A 19,726-nucleotide genomic window follows, 5' to 3' on the forward strand; every position below is an offset into this window, starting at 1 on the left:
GCCAATGGTTGTAGGTAAGATGCCATTGACAAAGGCTTAATCTGCCGAGAGGAAAAGTGACATCTTGGGAAGATCAGTGGGTTGCACTGTATTCCTTGTGTTTCATGCACTGTTACCTCCAGCCACCTTTAATCTCCTATGAATCTTTGGAAATTTGCAGATGTCCAAGCTCCTCCCAGATCCATCTGTTGGTTCAGAAACCAGTTGCCTGGGATCAAGGTCTTTGTATTTTGAGAACAAAAGGTAAATTCCTTTAAAAATGTTTATTACAATGGAGATTGAGAACTACATAAAGAATATTTCCCTTGATCAAATGACTTAAACACTTTAAAATTTAGCCTTCATATAATAAATGGAGTGCTAATACTTGCCTTATCTTAGTCTGAGTTTTCCTAAAAAATTTTTAGGAAAAAAATTAAAATATAAAAATATTTTATATCTATCTATCCACATATATTTCAAGTATTATGCAACATTTCTGTGTTTTTAGAAATAATAATAGCACTATTCCAATATGATTAAACATGGATATTATTGGAGAAACACTCTTGAAGAAAATATTCTCAGTTCAGTTTATTCATTTTTCTGTCTTTTATCTCTGATCCTATCTGGATCTTGGATGTTTTAAATATCTCCCCTCAGATTTAATAGGATTATTTGTTGCCTTTGTTATTATTTTTAATACTTTTATGGCAGTTTAGGTTTATGGCAAAAGTAAGAGGAAGGTACAGAGATTTCCCACATAGTCCCTTCCTCACACAGGTATAACCTCTGACACATTATCAACATCTCCCAGCAGAGTGTGTTTCTTCTAACTGATGATCCTACACTCAGATCACAATCACCCAAAGTCCATAGTTTACCTTAAATCTCACACTTGGTGATGTGTATTCCATGGGTTTGGATAAAAGTACAATGGCTTGAATCTATTATTTTAATATCATAGAGAGTAATTCCAGTGCCTTAAAGAGGGATTACATTTATATCCCCAAAACATAGAACAGAATATTTCCCTTCAAGCATTATTTACTACTCATTAGATTCTAAATAAAATGTCTCACACACTTATCCAAAGAAAAAGAACACTTCGAGAAAGATATTTCTTTGGGTTCACATCGTGAGAATTATTAGCTGAAACCTACTACCATGTCAGGCTGACATTCCATAAACATCGGTATTACAAATGGCCAATAGTAGAGTTGTTTAGATGGGCCCTCGCAGGCCTAGTCTATGTTTCTAAAGAGAAAGAAAAAGACCCAGTTTCAGATATTTCCTCTTCTCCTCATTCTTTCCACCCTTCTTGTTTTACCTCCTTGCTATCTCTTGCAAAGGAATAAACTATGTTGAATCATAAATATAATGCAAGGGCTAATAAGGTTTTCAAATGCAATGGCCAGAAACCTCGCTGTGGCCCTCAAAGTCCTCTAACTCCATGCCATCACCTTGTTTTCCATGTTTCTTCCCACGGTGTCTGTTGATGCTTGTCCTAACCAAGTTAACACCGTCGAATAACTCGCTAATGGCCAACCAATTTAAAGTGTGTGTGCGTGTGGGTGGATAGGTGTTGCATATGTGTACATGTTTACTGAATTATGCAATCCCTAATTATAGCCTTATCTCATTTTTCTTTACTATCTCTTTATTTGATTTTGCCATTTCCTAATGCAAGTTCATTTTATTCTTTTTCATGCAGTTTAGGCTAAGCTTGGAGGCAGGGTTTAACAGAGAGTAATTACAGAGGAACCAGGACCAGAACTCAAACCTTTGTGCTCATGGCAATCTCTCTCTAACATGCCACCCTACACTCCCTTACAAAGCACTAGGCTCCAACCATCAGGAGGGAGTCAGCATACAGCCTGGAAGTCATAAGCCGGCAAAGAAGAAAACCCCTGACACATTCCATGTATGTCTTGACTCTCAGATGTATGCAAACATCAGGTTGGGTCAAACAAAGAGATCATCATTTTTTTTTTTTTTTGTCTTTTTGCTATTTCTTGGGCCACCCCTGTGGCATATGGAGGTTCCCAGGCTAGGGGTCGAATCGGAGCCATAGCCACCGGCCTACGCCAGAGCCACAGCAACGTAGGATCTGAGCCGCGTCTGCAACCTACACCACAGCTCACGGCAACGCCAGATCGTTAACCCACTGAGCAAGGGCAGGGACCGAACCCGCAACCTCATGGTTCCTAGTCGGATTCGTTAACCACTGCGTCACAACGGGAACTCCGAGATCATCATTTTTTATGTATATTTGAAAAATAGTAGGGAAAGAAGAGGCAATATAGAGATATGTGAAATATGGCAGGGATCAGAGAAAAAGGGAAAAATATGATTGTGGAAAAAAGCCTGAGAAGGAAGAAGAATCAGGGGATGAAACAGTGAAAAACACCCAATGCCAAAGTGAGCAAAGACCCATGTTAGGGATAGAGAGGAGTTTGCCCTAGGATTTCATTAGTGAGTTTGTTTCCTTCTCTCCCACTCCTCTTTTTATCCCTTACCCCAGTCTCAGAAAGAGAAGGTAATCCGAGGCTGTGAGGAGGGATGATGGTGGGTCCCGGACACTGAATGTAAGTAAGATAAGATCAGGAAAGTCAGTATCAGAGTACCAAAGACTCACTGTGTCAGCAGTGTCAATGCATACTCATTGCATATCATCAACATGCACCCCATCCTTTTCCTGTCATTGTGCTTTGCAAACAAGACATCTGCAGGTACAGAATAACATACCTCTGCTTTATTCAATATACCCCCTTTTTTTCCCCAATAAAAATAGGCTGGAGCCAGTGCTGTATCAAGAAGAGACCAGTAGCAGCTGGGGAACCTTGAAACTTCAGAATTTTATCATGGAAGGAAACATTTTTCTTGAACTTCATCTTTCTCAGGAGACAGAACTGGATAAAAGCAACTGTCCTAAAAACCCAGTCTTGAATGAAAAGCAAGAAAATGGAAATGGTTCAGTTGGGCTAGAAAACTTACCTTTTCTCTTTATAAAAGAAATGACCTCCAAGTGGGAGCTCACAGCTTTTATTCTTTCAATTCAGATTTACTCTGAAGATGAATCCTGTGCAGGGTTTGCAGTGTGTAAACTGTACTTCAAAAGGATCCACTCTGTTTTCTGCTGCAGGATCTATGGGGAGAGAGGATACTCCATACACAGCCAGCCCTTCCTAGAAGGCCTTGTTAGACTCTTTAAAAGGGTCCGTAACACTGGCAGAAAGTTTCTTCTGTTTTTAGAAATTTCTAGAATGAATAGGAAATATCCCCACTATACTGTGTTAGGAACCTCTCTAAATAGCCACTTCTATTATCCCAAATCATTCCCTGGCAGAGCAAGTGAATTAAACATTCCTACTTCCTCCATCAGATATTTATAGGAATTTCATAAAAAGTTCACAAATGTCCAGTCTTTGGAGGAACAAGGAGTCCACCCTTCCCACCCAACCCTGAAGGATTTGCTAAATGAGCTACTTAGTTCAGTTAATCCAGAATCATAGCAAATGTAGGGATAATTAGTCCCAGACAAGGCTGCCAACAGGCAGATTCTGTCCACAGAGCCCTCGTCCCTCCTCTTCATTCCTAAGGGACAGATGCTTCCCTTTCAATTACCAAAGCCTCCACCCGTTCACCCTATTCCAAGAAAAAACACACTTTCAAAGTTTATTGAGGTATGGAACACTAAATGTCACCAAAGTTTCTGTCTTTTGAGTCAGATCTTTTTTAAGGCAGACAAAGCTCTGAGCCCAGGTAAAGATTCAAATAAATGGTATCTAATTGAATTCTAGCCTCATGATTTATGTTTCTGTGACTTTAAGCAAGTTTCTTAATTTCTCCTACTGCATATTCTAGAAAACATTACTGTTAGATATAATAATTCTTATAAATCCTAATTATACTTGTAAAATATAAATAGGGACAATGAAACTTTCCTAATTAAAATTTCTACAATTTTTTTAATATTTTGAGGTCAGTTGGTCACTTTAGAGAAAGAGAGAAATGTAAATGAAGTATTTTTATATCAACTTCTTAAAGTATAATTTACATGTAATAGCACCATTTTTAAACATACAGTAGATGACTTCTGACAGATGTATACACTCCTATAAATACCACCACATGGTAGGAGATTATTAATTTTATTCTAGTCAAAGAATCAGATTTTGGCTTTTTGTGTGTTTTCTTCATATTTACATTCTATTTTTTTCCTTTTGCTCTTTATTATTTGGTATTGCTATATGGTTTTATATGAAGGAGCATCTTTTCCATGCCATTTTCCAACTTCTGATGGTTTTTATATTTCTGTAATCTTTTATTTATTAATGCAATAAGTATTTATTGACCAGAGTTATTCTAGGCACTGGAGATTTAACAATAATTCTTTTAAAGACACAAATTTAATTTGAATGAAAAATGTTTCTGTGGATGTTCCAGGGGCTTGGCATTAGGGGCAGAGAATGCTATTTATCTACTAGAATCTATTTTCCCCTTGCTCTGCAGTAAGAGAGGGCTACCAGCATTCACAACCACCTGAGCACAGCCTGCATTCCAGGACCCATTTGCATCTAAGTGTAATTCTGTGACTAATTTCCCGACAGTTGGATTTACCGAGAAGGGATACACATTCACCTCCAAGCTGGAATCTAAAACAGTGAATGTGTATTTCCCAAATTGATTTTCCCTTCTTGAAGTCTGAAACCAAGTTGATGGTGTTGCAGCCTTAGATGCAAGTGCCCTGTGGCAATGTTTCTCAAACTTTAATGTGCATGTAAAACTCCGAGGGTCAAATTCAACTTATGATTCTTTAGGAATACAGTGTTTTATTAAACTGTTTTTATAAAACACTCTACACATGAGTTGATATATATTCCTGAACAAGTAGACAAAAACCCACACATTTTTGGAGCTTACATTCTAGTAAGAATAGACAAGAAACAATAAATATTATAAAATGTTGGAAGATGAAAATTGCTGTGTAAAAAGAGGGAAAAATGGAGTAAGATAAGAGGATCAGGAATGCTGTATTAAATATGGCCTAAGGCAGGCTTTATGGAAGAGAGATTAGAATAATGCCTTAAGGAGAGGAGGATATTAGCCAAGGATCTCCTGGAAGAGAATTTCTTAGCTGAAGCAAAGATCACAATATGAAATCCTGTGGTCAAGGAATTATAAGGAAGTCAGTGTGGCTGGAGCCAAAGGAGAAAGCATGTACACATTAGAAGAGGCCAAAGAGGCAACGGAAGTTCAGATCATTGTAAGGATTTTGTCTTTTATCCCAAGTGAAATGGAGCAATTTCAGGGTTCTAAGCAGAGAAATGTTTTTATTTGACTATAGTTTCAAAAGTTGTTCCAGCTGCTGTGCTAAAAATGGACTTAGCAGAAGAAGAGTAGAAGGAGGAAGAATTTTAGAGCTTTTGGCTGTGATCTAAGTAAGAGATAACGACAGCTCCAACCAAGAAGGTAGTAGAATTAGTGGAAACATTATTATATTCTGCATATATTATAGGTACATCATTTTATTTGTTTAACAAATTAGGTGTAGAGCTGTGATATAATCAATGTTTTTGACTCCATAATTTCTGCCTGGAAACTAGAAGGATAGAAATTCCTGGGGACAGTTACAGCTAGCTTATGTTTTGGGTAAGAACAATCAGTCATTAAATATGAATATTCCTATCAGATTTATAAAGGAATATATCAAGCAAGCTGTTGAGTATACAACTCCAATATTCAAGGGAGAGGTCTGGAGTAGAGATATAAATGTATAGATATAAATGAGGTCCATTAGCATAGAGATGGAATTTAAAGTCACAAGAACTTAATTTTATTTTAGTGTTTTAGTAAAACATATGAAATAAAACTTCTCCCTTAACTTTGGTACCCTAAACACATGCATTTTCAGAGAAATTTCAGCTAATCATAATTCAAAAAAAATAAATCTTCCTGATCATAACTGACCTTTAATAAACACTTTCCCCAGAAAATACTCCTAAAACTTGAAGCAAAATGCACTCTCCCCTCCATGAGCTCATCTCTATATGATATTGCTTCTCCTTATCTCTTTTTCCCTGTTTACATGTCAGTGCTAAACTGTATTAGATAGCAATGCTAAACTTGTGGAAAAGCTGCCAAAGCAAGTAGTTTATGTATTTATGTATGCATTTATTTATACACACAGTAGTTTGCACCTTTTAATTCCCTACCCATATTTTTTCCCTTCTCCACTTCCCTTTGGTAACTACTATAACTCTGAATCTGTTCATTTTTATTAAATTTTGTTATATTCTTTCATTCATTTTATTTTTTAGGATCCACTTTAGTTATTCACAGATATGTTATTATTTTTGATGAAATTGTAAATGGGATTGTTTTCTTCATTACTCTTTCTAATAGACCATTGTTAACATATAGAAATGCAACAGATTTCTGTATATTAATTTTGTATCCTGAAACTACCAAATTCATTGATAAGCTTTAGAGGTTTCTTGTCGGTATTTTTAGGATTTTCTGTTTATATTATCATGTCAACTGCAATGACAGTTTTATTTCTTCCTTTCCAATTTAGATTCCTTTTACTTCTTTTTCTTGTCTGAATGCTGTGCCATGACCTCCAATACTTTGTTGAGCAAAAGTGGCAATAGTGGGCATCCCCGTCTTATTTTTTCTTAGAGAAAATGGTTTTAGCTTTTCACTGTATGGTGTTAGCTGTGGGATTATTACATATGGATTTTATTACATTGAGGTATATTCCCTCTATGCCTCTTTTGGGAATAACTTATCATAAATGGATGTTGAATTTTGTAAAAATCTTTTTCTGTATCTATTGAGACGACCATATGATTTTTCTTGTTCAATTTGTTCATGTGGTATATCACATTGATTGATTTACAGACACTGAACCATACTTGCATCCCTGGGATAAATCTCACTTGATTGTGGTTTATGATCCTTTTAATGTATTGGTGAAATTGGTTTGCTATTATTTTGTTGAGTATTTTTGCATCTATGTCCATCAGAGATATTAGCCTATAATTTTCCTTTTTTGTGATATCTTTGCTGTTGGTATCACGATGATGATGGCCTCATACCATGTGTTTGGAAGTGTTCCTTTCTCTGCAATTATTTTGGAATAGTTTAGAAGGACAGGTGTCAATTATTGACTAAATGTTTCATATAATCACCTGTGAAATCATCTGGTCCTGGACTTTTGTTTGTTGGGAGATTCTTTTAATTACTAATTCAGCTTCATTACTGGTAATTAGTCTGTTCATATTTTTTATTTATTCCAGTTTCAGTTTGGGGAAATTACACATTGCTAGGAATTTGTCCATTTTTTTGGCATATAATTGTTCATAGTAATTTCTTATGTGCCTTTGTGTTTCTATTTTGTTGGTTGTAACTTCCTTTTTATTTCTGATTTTATTGGACCCTTTCTCTTTTTCCTTGATGAGTTTGTCTAAAGGTCTGTCATATATATATATATATATATATACATATTTTTTTATCTTCTTAAAGGTCCAGCCTTCAGTTTCCATGATTTTTTTCTATTGTTTGTTTCATTCCTTATTTCATTGTGTTCCTTCTTTGATCTGTACTATTTCTTTCCTTCTACTAAATTTGAGTTTTGTTCTTTTTGGAGATATTTTAGGTGTAAGATTAGGTTGTTTGTTTAGATCTTGTTTGTTCCTTCAGGTATGCTAGTTTTACTGAAAATATCATTCTTAGGAGTTCCTGTCATGGCTCAGAAGGTTAAGAACCCAACTAGTATCCATGAGGAGGTGGGTTCAATCCCTGGCCTTGCCCAGTGGGTTAAGGATCTGGTATTGCCATGAGCTGTGGTGCAGGTCACAGATGCAGCTTTGATCTGTCATTGCTGTGGCTGTGGTTGTGGCCAGCAGCTGCAGCTCCAATTTGATCTCTAGTCTGGGAACTTCTACATGTCAGAGATGCAGCCCTGAAAAGGAAAAAACAAACAAACAAACAAACAAACAAAAAACCTAACCCTTAGAACTGCTTTTGCTATATCCCATGGAATTTGGATCTTTGTGTTTTTGTTTTCATTTGTCTTCAGGTACTTTTCAGTTTCTTTTTTTATTTTCTTTCATTGATCCATTTGCTGTGTAGTACCAAATTGTTTAATCTCCATATGATTGTGTTTTTGCAGTTTTTTTTTTCTTACAGTTGATTCCTATCAATGCTTATGTTACAAATTAAGAAATCCCTGCCTCATAATCTATAGAATTTGTACTCGAAAAGTTTTCTAGGAAAGAATTTGAGTTTTAAATATATCTTCCAGGAGTTCCTGTCATGGCTCAGTGGAAATGAATCTGACTAGGAACAATGAGTTTGCAGGTTCAATCCCTGGCCTCATTCAGTGGGTTAAGGATCTGGCATTGCAGTGAGCTATGGTATAAGTTGCAGACACAGCTCAGATCTGACATTGCTGTGGCTGTGGCGTAGGAATGGTGGCTACAGCTCCAATTTGACCCCTAGCCTGGAAACTTCCATATGCCTTGAGTGCATCCCTAAAAAGCAATAAATAAATAAATAAATAAATAAATCTTCCAAACTTTTTTTTATTGAATTATAATTATCATACAATATCACATTAGTTTCAGGTATACAAAATTGTAATTCAATACTTTTATACATAATGAAAGATCAACCAATAAGACCAGTTAACATCTGAAGTTGTTACAAATGGGAATATAATCAGATCTTCCAAACTTTATTATCAGAGTTTTAAAGTCCATCAGTGACATATTCCCAAGAAGGCAAGGTCATGAAAACATCTCAAAATGGCATTACATGGCATCATCTGCCACATATTATGGTCTAATCTTCAGATATGAAGGAAAATAATCTTTATATTTATTCTCAGAGAGAGGATCCATGCCCACTCTTCATAAATGGCTCCTATTGTCTATACTTATTAGTTAACAGTACCTGAACCAGAATATAAGTTTAACGATTTATGAAAAAATAGAAATTAAAACACCAAAATACTTACCCCAGTCACTGATCAATATCTTCCTTTCCAGGCAGGGCTTGTATAGGAAGCCCAATTACTAGACAAAGTTTGCTTGATCAATGTACAATTGCAATATCTGTAGACTGAAAAGTCTCTCCTTAGTCAGAAGTGTACATGTTAGGCAACTGGCCAGTCCAATCCACTAGTCAGTAAAACACTTCCATGCAATAGGACTATGGATTATATCTAATGAGACATTTAGCTTCTTTGATGTATTTTGTTCTGTGTTCCCAAGCTGGGAATCTCACTGTGGACATCGTCTCTTTGGATGGGTTGTTATGGCATTAGCTCTGTTTTATATGTGGTTGTTGCCTTTATATTATGATCTCATCCATGAGGTGCTAGTTTTTATGACTCTCACAATTTTATAAAATTGCCACTAATTCAACCACCAAAGATTAGGGAAGGACCCATGAACTTGAATTACAAAAGTAGGTACATATGTAAAACTAAGTAATACAAAAATAATGATGGACATGAAAAGTAAAAATATATTAATATACATAAAGATAAATTATGGATCATTACAATGAATATATTTTTTACAACTAGAATTGTCCTATTGGAATAGAAAGTGACGTTATTTCCCTGTACATAGGCAGGCAAATGAAAGGCCAATTTTTAAGGGTGTTACAAAGGGTAGATAAGCTTCAAATAGGGGCTTTACTAGTTGATATCTATGCTCCTTGTGGAGCATATGTTTCTGGGAGAGACTTGATGTTATTGACTCTTGCGCCAGAAAAGACATGATACAGACTCAGTAGCACCAGGGCTGATTTGCTAACAACACGGATGATGGAAATCAGAAACAAAGTACAAAACATGGATAAGAAGCATGAAAAAATAATAATGTACAAAACCGGAAACTTACAGAAACAGCAGGCTCTGGCTCACAAGCCTCAAAAGAACAAAGGTCTCAATGCAGAATGAGAGTGAGGAATGGGCTTGTGCTGCCACAAATATGGTGGTATTTCATATTCTCTCATTCTGTGTGACACTGGCTTCAAATAATTCAGATCTGTCATCTATATAGTCTACCTATCCCCTCAAACATCTCCTGGAAGAGGATTATATTGTCTACACTGGAAGTAGAACATTTTCTCTTTTGCATCTATCCAATTTTATTTAATGAATGACAGAATTAACAATTAGCATCTTCTGCTCTTTGCCATGTTGAGTCAGAGTTTGTTGCACCATAACTTTCTCATGGCATTTTTGACTTCTGCATTCCTCAGAGTGTAAATCAGAGGGTTGAGCAAAGGTGTCACAATAGTGTAAAACACAGCCACCAACTTATCCACTGGAAATAGAGTTAAAGGGCGAGTATATGTGAATATACATGGTACAAAGAATAAAATGATAACAATAATGTGGGAGGTGCAGGTGGAAAGGGCTTTCCACCTTCCTTCTGCACTCTGATTACTCAGAGAATGTAAAACAAAAGCATAGGAGATAAGCAGCATTATGAAACTCATCATGCATATGGCCCCACTGTTAAACACAATGAGTAGGTTGATGACATATGTATCCATGCAGGCAAGTTTCAACAAAGGTTGCATATCACAGAAATAGTGATCGATAACATTGGGGCCACAGAAGGGTAATCTCAAAGCCAAGAAAATCTGTGCTGAAGAATGGATGCAAGACCCCACCCAGGCCAGATTCACCAGTATAACACAGACACGTTGGCTCATGATGGTTGTGTACCGCAGGGGCTTACAAATGGCCACATAGCGATCAAAGGACATAAGGATGAGCACCAAGGTCTCCATGCACCCAAAGAAGTGAACTGCAAAGATCTGGCTCATGCATTCATTGTAGGAGATGACTTTCTTTTCAGATATGGAATCTGCTATCAATCTAGGAGCAGTGGTTGTTGAAAAACAGGCATCAGCAAATGATAAATAGAAAAGGAAGAAGTACATGGGGCTCCCAAGTGTCTGGCTATATCTTATGGTCATCACAATAAGGAAGTTTGCCAAGAGAGTCATGAAGTATAGAAACAAGAAGGTCGCAAATATTACTTTCCCCATTAGTACATCCTGTGTCAGTCCAGACAGAATGAACTCATTCACACTGCTGTTCACCTGCATGGTTATGGTGAATGTAGAACAGATACAGCTAAGCGGTTCATCTGTAAAGAAAAATGGGGAAATTGTGACTTGGCAGTGGCTTTGAATTACAATTTTTAAATTTCTAATTCCATCAACACATATAACTCAGTGTTACTAATTTTTTTTTCATGTATTACATTCACTTGGAAGACTTTTTTAAAAAACAGTGACATTTATCTTTAACCGTAGACATCCTTTCAAGGTATTCCTATGGGGACAAAAATCTGGGGGGGAGAGAGGAAGCCCTCAAGAGATTGTGCTCCAGGCCAAGGTCTGAGAACTAGTGACTTTGCTTTATGATCTTGAGCAAGTAACTTTAATGCCTTGAAGATTTTTCTTCATATGATGATTAGAGATTCTAATAGATACTTTATCAAGCATATGTATATGATATAAATGCATATATAATGTGTAGGCATCTCAGTTATTGACAAATGATATCCCTATATAATTTAGAAATAATACCTTTGCAGGTTTTTCTTGAGGAAGGACATTTCTTAATTTGGACTTCAATTTGCACCCATTATTCCTGACCTCTTCAGTATCTTGGTTAGATTATGCTTTAAGGAAAAATTTATTTTCCATCTTTAGGTTCATTAAAGCTGTAATTTTACCTTCATTGTCAGTTAAAGCATATGATATATTTGAGTAAATCATTGAAGCTAGAAAAATTGAGGAAATTTGCTATATATTTGAAATAATCCATAACTATGTTGGAAGCATGGTATGAAGTTTCACATCCTTTGGATCTGACCTATTGTTCCACTTCTAATATTTGGACAACCTGTGTAATGTTCCCTCTTATATCTGATTCGCCTACCACCATCATCCAGAGGTTCACCTTCTTCCAAATTTCATCTTTCTAAAACATAATTTTAAAAAGGTATTTCAGAATTTCAACATACAAATACTTCTCACTGTTCTACTTCATTCTTTGCATATGTAACACATCGAATTATAATACATATAATTTCAATCAACCTCTATGATTATAGTTTCTTATTTTCCTTTTTAATTTTTAAAAGCCTTTTCCATGTAGTTAATTATATCCATAATGTATCTATTTAGTGGGTATAGCTCAGTGGTAGAGCATTTGACTGTATAATGTATCTATTTAACAATTATAAATTAACATAGAAAAATAACATAAATTCTACCATTTATTTTTATTTGTTTTTTTTTCAGGTATTTGTCTTAATAAAAATACTTTCAATAACAGCCTTTTGCTTATGTTAATAATTTCATTAAAATTTATGTCCAGGGAATTACTAACATAAATGTTGATATTTTCATAATTATTAACAACTATTCTCAAATAACCTTCCAGTTTGTTTGTTTCAATATTTATTGGGAAAAATAATTATAGAATGAGTATATTCACATACTAAAATGTCTGCAGTTTGAAGTAGATTATAGATGAGAAAAGTACGTTTCAAAAATTCATAATTAACTGATCCCATAGCCTAGAGGTAAATATCATTTCCTTACACATTCTGTATGAAAACTATTTATAAAATATATAAATATTTATTTTTATGTGCAAATTGAATAATTTTCCATTGTTTCTAAAACTATAGCCATATGGCACAAATTACAAATAAAAATCTAACTTGGGGAATTTTATTTACTTAACAGAATTAAACTTAGGATATATGCTTTTTGATTAGTAATAGAACATTTTTGTTATTTTGATTTCTTATATTTCATCTATTTTGAATTATGTATATCTCTTGTAAGTTAAAATTTTGACATCTTTAAGTTTTGAGCACTTTTTTTGTTTTTTTCAATTTTATACAATAAAACCTATCAATTTTGGGGAGTTCCCGTCATGGTGCAGTGGAAACAAATATGACTGGGAACCATGAAGTTGCAGGTTCGATTCCTGGCCTTGCTCAGTGGGTTAGGGCTCTGGCATTGCTGTGAGCTGTGGTGTGGGTTGCAGATGTGGCTCAAATCCTGCGCTGCTGTGGCTGTGGTGTAGGCCGGTGGCTGTAGCTCTGATTCGACCCCTAGCCTGGGAACCTTCATATGCTGTGGATATGGCCCTAAAAGGACAAAATACAAAAGACCAAAAAAAAAAAAAAAAAACTATCAATTTTCTCTCCTGTTTTCATTTTAGATTTTAGTTTACTATTTAAATTTGGTAAATTAAATATTTAAATTTTTTTTTTTTTTGCCATGCTCATGAACTGAAGAAGTTTCCAGACAGGGATCAAATCCAAGTCGCTGCTGTGACAACATCCTAATCCTTAACCACTAGACCAGGAAGGAACTCCTGGGAGATATCATATTTATTTTCTTATAGTATTTCTATGCCTTTTAAATTTAATGTCAAATGACTTAGAATTTATTTTAATGAGTTGTGAAATACATTTCCTAATCTGATTAGTCACCAATCAATTAATAACCAATCAATAACACCATCAACTCTGTCATCATACGTGTACTAAGAACGTAGTTATATCTGGAGTCAACTGATAGGGCATGGAAAGATGCCCTCAGCCTCTTTAAAACCAAGTTGGGGGGGTAACATATAACTAGGTAAGATCATTAACTATATAAAAATTACATACAACTCTATGCGATAATACCAAATGAATTTTGATTCCAATAGTTGAAGAATTCCTAGAGAATAAATCGATTGGACTGTGAAGTTCAAACATGAGAAAGAAGCGGAATTATGGATTTAAATGTGTTAAACAGAAATTTCCAACAAGGTTTTCTAAAACTCAAGTATTCAATAAGCTTATACTGAGTTTCCTTAAGCAGAATAAATATTTCAGTATCAGTAAGTCAAATCGTCCATTTACCTCCAATAAAGTTACTTCCTTGCAGTCAAATTAAAATAATGTTAGTTCAGTGTGAGAAATTAGAAATATTATAATCACTACAAGTTATGCTTGGCAGTTCCAATTATTTCTAGTGACTATAAAAAAGAAAATAACGATCATTTAACTTTAATACATTAGGTTTCCAATAAGGAATAAAGGCAAAATGGAGGGAGATTTTGGGGACAAGAGGAGCAATTTGGTGAGAAAAGTGATTAAATACTTTTCTAAGGGGAACAGCATGTGTTTCTTCAAATAAAATAGACATCCTCTTCATAAAAAAACTAAACTACATGCTTGTTAAATAAAAAAGTTGTAAGAGGGAGTTCCCATTGTGGCACAGGGGCAACGAATCCAACTAGTATCCCTGAGGATGTGGGTTCAATCTCTGGCCTCACTCAGTGGGTCAAGGATCCAGCATTGCTGTGAGCTGCGGTGTAGGTCACAGACGGAGCTTGGATTCTGTGTTGCTGTGGCTGTAGCATTGGGTGGCAGCTGTAGCTCCAATTTGACCCCTAGCAAAGGGACCTCCATAGGCTGTGGGTTCGGCCCTAAAAAGCAAAAAAAAAAAAATTTTAAGAGGTAAGTTTGTGCACAGGAAATGGACAACCACAAAATCCAGAATCAGGTAATGCTATTTTGTTTTTTTTTAAATAAGGCAAGAGAAGATTTGGAGATACAAAGACAGAAAAGCAGCACTTGACAAGTAGTATGCCTTAGGTCAGATCAACACCACCTCAGAATTTTATCATGGAATTCAGCCATTATTTCTAATTATTTCTATTATTTAATTATTCTTACCTCTTTGATTTAGGAGGACATCGCGGTAGTTGAGGAAGATATTTTCCCTTCCTTAACCCTTAAGTTTTGTTTTCACCTGAAGAAATTTCAACCAATTCAAATATATTGGTAACAAAAGTCTTCTAATTTTCTCCCCAGAGAGACATCTAACATCTGTATCTACCCCTATTACTATGTGATTTTATATATATATATATAGGAAAAATATTATTCTTGTACAATAATCTTATTCAAACAAATTTTCACCTGTGTTATTTCACTTGACCCATGCATTTTTTTTTTTTTGACAAGGTATATGTAGCTATTTGCTTTGTTCTTTTCTAGGTACAGTTCTGTTCTTTTCTAGGTACAAGGTTTGACCTGTGATACAGAAAGTTTTACCTAAGACAGCTAAGTTAGAACTAGAGAAGGATTCAACTAGATAGCTTCTCCCTCTAGCATTCACTCTCCTTGTCATATAAAACATCACATCCAAATTACCAGGTAGATTGTATCTCAGAAAAGAGAAAACCTGAACAATCATAGGAGGATGACAATTGATACCTTAAATTTCAATCCTGACTCCAAAATCAAGTTATTTAAACTGCATGTTGAGATTAATGGCAAAGCAGAAAAACAGCTGCCTAAATGAGTTATTAGGGAAGAGGAGGAAAGAAGCAGAGATGAAATGAAGTCAGAGCAGGAGGGAGTGAAAGTGAATAGATACCAGGGAAGGCGTCCAGGACAGGATCCAGGAAGGTAAACAAAAAATGTTAGAGGGTGGTTTTACCCAAGATTTTATCACAGAGTTCAGCTTCTTTCTTCCTGCCCCACCACACCAACACTTGCCCCCTAAACCTGAGAGGGACTGTGGGAGGGAGGGGGCCATAGGTCAAGGGTGGTGAAGGGTCTTGGTGTGTAGAAGGTGCAGCCTTTTTTATACTCTGTCCCAGAAATATTACCACTGACCTAAAACATCAAAGGAGGGCATCCCTGAGATAAAAACTTATGGCAAGCTGGCCTCGGTGCCATTTATGCATCCTCTGCGTGCAGCGATGCATTTGAGAGAAAGCCCAGCTTTGGGCTGGGCTCAGGGAAGGCTTAGGAACCCTGGAGCACCTTGACTCTTCACTGGTGGATGTACTCACCAGGAGCTCCAAGCTTGCTAGAATAAACACCGAGTACAGTTTCCATTAGATCAATCTTGAAGAGGCAATTAGAAGAACACATTTCAGACAGACTGCAACACTTACCTCTTACGATCAAATAGATGACTTCCAATAGAGTAGATTTTTCCCATCATAACCTTTCATTTACTTAGAAGGGGAATTATATGAATGAAGCCTGAATAAAACACACCACATACACTTCATTGAGATTGATCAGTAATTTCTATCACAAGAGGTTATAGAAGGTCAGGTTTTATGGGGAAAAGGAACTATGCATGTGGTCATACTTCTCACAGTTCCTCCCCAGAAGTACTGAATTAGACAAAACAGTGAGGTCTGTATAGGAGCAGAGAGGAGGGTATTTGGAGCTTATTTCTTAATTCAGTTCTTGGAAACATTATGGAGAAAATCACTTCTGCATTCTAAGACAGAAATGCCTCTGAAGCTAGCTCTCTTCCTACAGTACCTCTTTTGGAACATCATGAAGTAAGTGTTTTCTTTTTACTGCATTGGATATTTATAGTAATTTCCACAAAAGGTTGCAAATGACTAAGGTTGGCCTTCAGCCTCAGGCGTTTCCAGGAAACTAGTTCTCCCAAACCAATCCCAGAAGATGTGCCATGAGCTACCGTGCTCAAACAGTCCAAGGGCAAAAGCAAATCTTGGGGCTGATTAGTTAAATTTCAACTCACGTGACTTGGTGTGAAGAAACCGTTCCCTTCTCTGTAAGATTTCCTTAAGCCCATCTCTTCTGCAGGCCTGGGAGTCTTTGAAGCCAGTTAATGAAATATGTATAGTAAACTAATCCTGGCCTCACCACTTTTCTACTATATGAATTTATATAGTTTCTCAACATCTTGATTTTCCTATTTTCTCTTTGTTAAATGTCAAGTAGTAATTAAATATATATTTAGTTTAGCGTTGTTAATATTCAGTTTTTAATCAATGTAGATAGGAAGACAGGAAGGAAGGAAAATGAAAGGAATTATTGAATACCTGTCTTCTTCCTTCTTTCCTTCCTTCCATCCTTCCTTCCTTCCTTCCTTCCTTTCTTTCTTTCCCTTCCTCCCTTCCTTCCTTCCTTCTTTCTTTCATGGCCACACCTAAGGCATATGGAAGTTCCCAGGCCAGGGGATGAATCTAAGCTGCATCTGTGACCTATGCCACAGCTATGGCAAAGATGGATCCTTTAAAAAACTATGCCTCTGCAGAGACCAGACCCGCTGCAACTGGATTCTTAACTCACTATGCCACAGTGGGAACTCTTTCTTTATCTTTTCAAACATATATGTCCTTCCACTTATAGGAAAGGTTTTGAATGGTTGCAAGCTATTAAAGAAGTGGTAGATTGCATTACGAAAGTACTTTTCTACCTGGGAGAACATCTTATGACCACACTCTGGTTTAAGAGTTTCTTGCAAGGTATGACATTCCTTGCTAGGTACCTTCAGTGAGGGCGAAATGAGAGGTCCAAGGTAGAGATGAAAGGAGAGAGGGCAAGAGAGAAATTGCAGTGGGAGAATGCCATGAAAAGATTGCACCACACTTCCCACTTTTGCTGAAGGTCTAGTGGCAACCAGCAAGCCCAAGCATCACTGAGAAAATCTGTAGAGAAAAACATACCCCAACACCTGGTTTTTTTCATTACAAGTGAACTGGAAGGCTCTGAGGAAGGTTTTTGGTGTGTCATTTAAAGTCTTTGAGCCTCAGCTCCCCCATCAATTAAATGGGAATATAAAGACTTACCTTTTAAACCTTCCCCAAAATATTAAGATATATAACATATGAAAAGAAAGAATCCCTATCTCAGAGAAAGTACGGAAGACATATTTATGCATTTTTTTAAAATCTTCCTTAGACATTAGAGACAGAGAAAGTGAATTAACTCACTAAGGTTACTTGGCTAGTTAAAAACAGAACTGAGTCTATTGAGTTCCCATCGTGGTGCAGCGGAAATGAATCCGACTGGGAACCACAAGGTTGTGGGTTCGATCCCTGGCCTCACTCAGTGGATTAAGGATCCGGCGTTTGCCAAGAGCTGTGGTGTAGGTCACAGATGTGACTCAGATCTGGCGTTGCTGTGGCTGTGGTGTAGGCGGGCAGCTGTAGCTCCGATTTGACCCCTAGCCTAGGAACCTCCATATGCCTTGGGTGCAGCCCTAAAAGACAAAAAAGACAAAAGAAAGAAAAAAACAAAACAAAACAAAAAAGCAGAACTGAGTTTAGACTCCAAACCTCTTAACTACTATTATGAATCTAAATCTCTTTAATTTTAATATGATATTCACAGTAATGTCATAAGATTTCCTAACCTAGAAAACAAGAATAGCAACAAAAGAGTTAAACTGCATTAAACTTCCCAGTCACACAGCCCTAAATTAACACCCTGCCTTTGAAGGATTATGTAAGCTCTTTAGTTCTTGTGGGAAGGAAAATTGCAAAGAGCAATTTCAAAGGAGACCATTGAACTGGACAAAGGCAAAAGGTGAGTCAGTGATCTCTGGAACTTCCTTCAATGTTTGAGTCTACCGATTCTGAGTTTATTAAAATTAATTGTAAACTGAATGATTGGATTACCCAACTGGAATCCTAGTTTTGTTATACCAAGGCCAAGGTCTTACTGAAGGCAGCTGACAATGGTTATTTCCTCATGGAAACTGTGGAAGTAGGGGTAGAGGACCACTGAGGTTTCTATCATTTCTGAGTTTATCACTGTCTCACATTCAGTCTTAGGATGAACTCGGGCTCTAGTTTAAACTCTGTTCAGTTAAAGTCGTATCTTACTAAGGTAAGGTGCCCAGTGAATATACAGATACTCTGGCCAGATTAAACCCGCTATAAAATTCAAGCTTGTGGTCATAGAAAATTTTATTGGAATCAGAAATACTTTCAGAATAAAAGTCAGATCACTGAAAGTAATATTTAATTTTGTAGGGAGTGGAAGGAAAATTTGAGAATAAAGAATGAGAAAAAGAGGAGTTCCCGTTATGGTGCAGCAGAAACAAATCCAACTAGGAACCATGAGGTTGTGTGTTTGATCCCTAGCCTTGCTCAGTGGGTTAGGGATCTGGCATTGCTGGTGAACTGTGGTGTAGGTCGCAGATGCAGTTCAGATATGGTGCTACTGTGGCTGTGGCTGTGGCATAGGGCGGCAGCTGTAGCTCCGATTAGACCCCTAGCCTGGAAACTTCCATATGCCACAGGTGTGGCCCTAAAAAGCCAAAAAAAAAAAAAAAAAAAAGAGAGAGAGAGAGAGAGAAAGAGTGTATAGAGAAAAAATGGTTTCATTTTCTATTTGAATTTGTGCATATTATATTTAGAATTTGGGGAGGGAAATTAACTAGAATACAGAATGTATTTTAAATACTCTGATCTGTGTTATATCAAAGCATGACTTAGAGGTATCATCAGAATCAAAGGACTAATATCAACAATAATTTTACTACTTTGACAAAATTGAAATATTACTGTTATTGTTAAAGATAATGTTTGATTTTGGATATGGGAAGGTATTTCATTTATTCATTTGTTCAGCAGATCTTTACTGAGCTCCTACACCAGGCTGTTCTGGACGTTAATGACACATCAATAAACAAAAGAAAAAATAACATCCCACGTCCTCCCTTGCATTCTATGAGAGAAGGCAGACAACACCAATAATAATGTCAACAAATTATGCAGTATATCAGCAAGTGGTGAGGTCTCTCTAAAAATAAAGTGTAGCTGGGGAGAGGGTTTATGAAATCCAAGGTGTGAATTGCTGTTTTAAAATACGTAGCCATATGATACAAGGTGCAGGGGAGCTTCTGT

The 19,726-nt window shown here is 36.4% G+C and overlaps 1 protein-coding gene across 1 annotated transcript; it reads right to left on the reverse strand.

The window, feature by feature from the left end:
* Window positions 1-8,615: 8,615 nt before the first annotated feature.
* On the reverse strand, window positions 8,616-11,362 carry LOC110259078 (olfactory receptor 4C11-like). Its single transcript, XM_021082373.1, has one exon. It carries the CDS (start codon window positions 11,116-11,118, stop codon window positions 10,204-10,206), a length of 915 nt encoding a protein of 304 aa, XP_020938032.1. The 5' UTR covers window positions 11,119-11,362; the 3' UTR covers window positions 8,616-10,203.
* Window positions 11,363-19,726: the final 8,364 nt, after the last annotated feature.

The sequence above is a fragment of the Sus scrofa genome, unplaced genomic scaffold, assembly GCF_000003025.6.
Source record: "Sus scrofa isolate TJ Tabasco breed Duroc unplaced genomic scaffold, Sscrofa11.1 Contig74, whole genome shotgun sequence".
NCBI classification, from domain to species: domain Eukaryota; kingdom Metazoa; phylum Chordata; class Mammalia; order Artiodactyla; family Suidae; genus Sus; species Sus scrofa.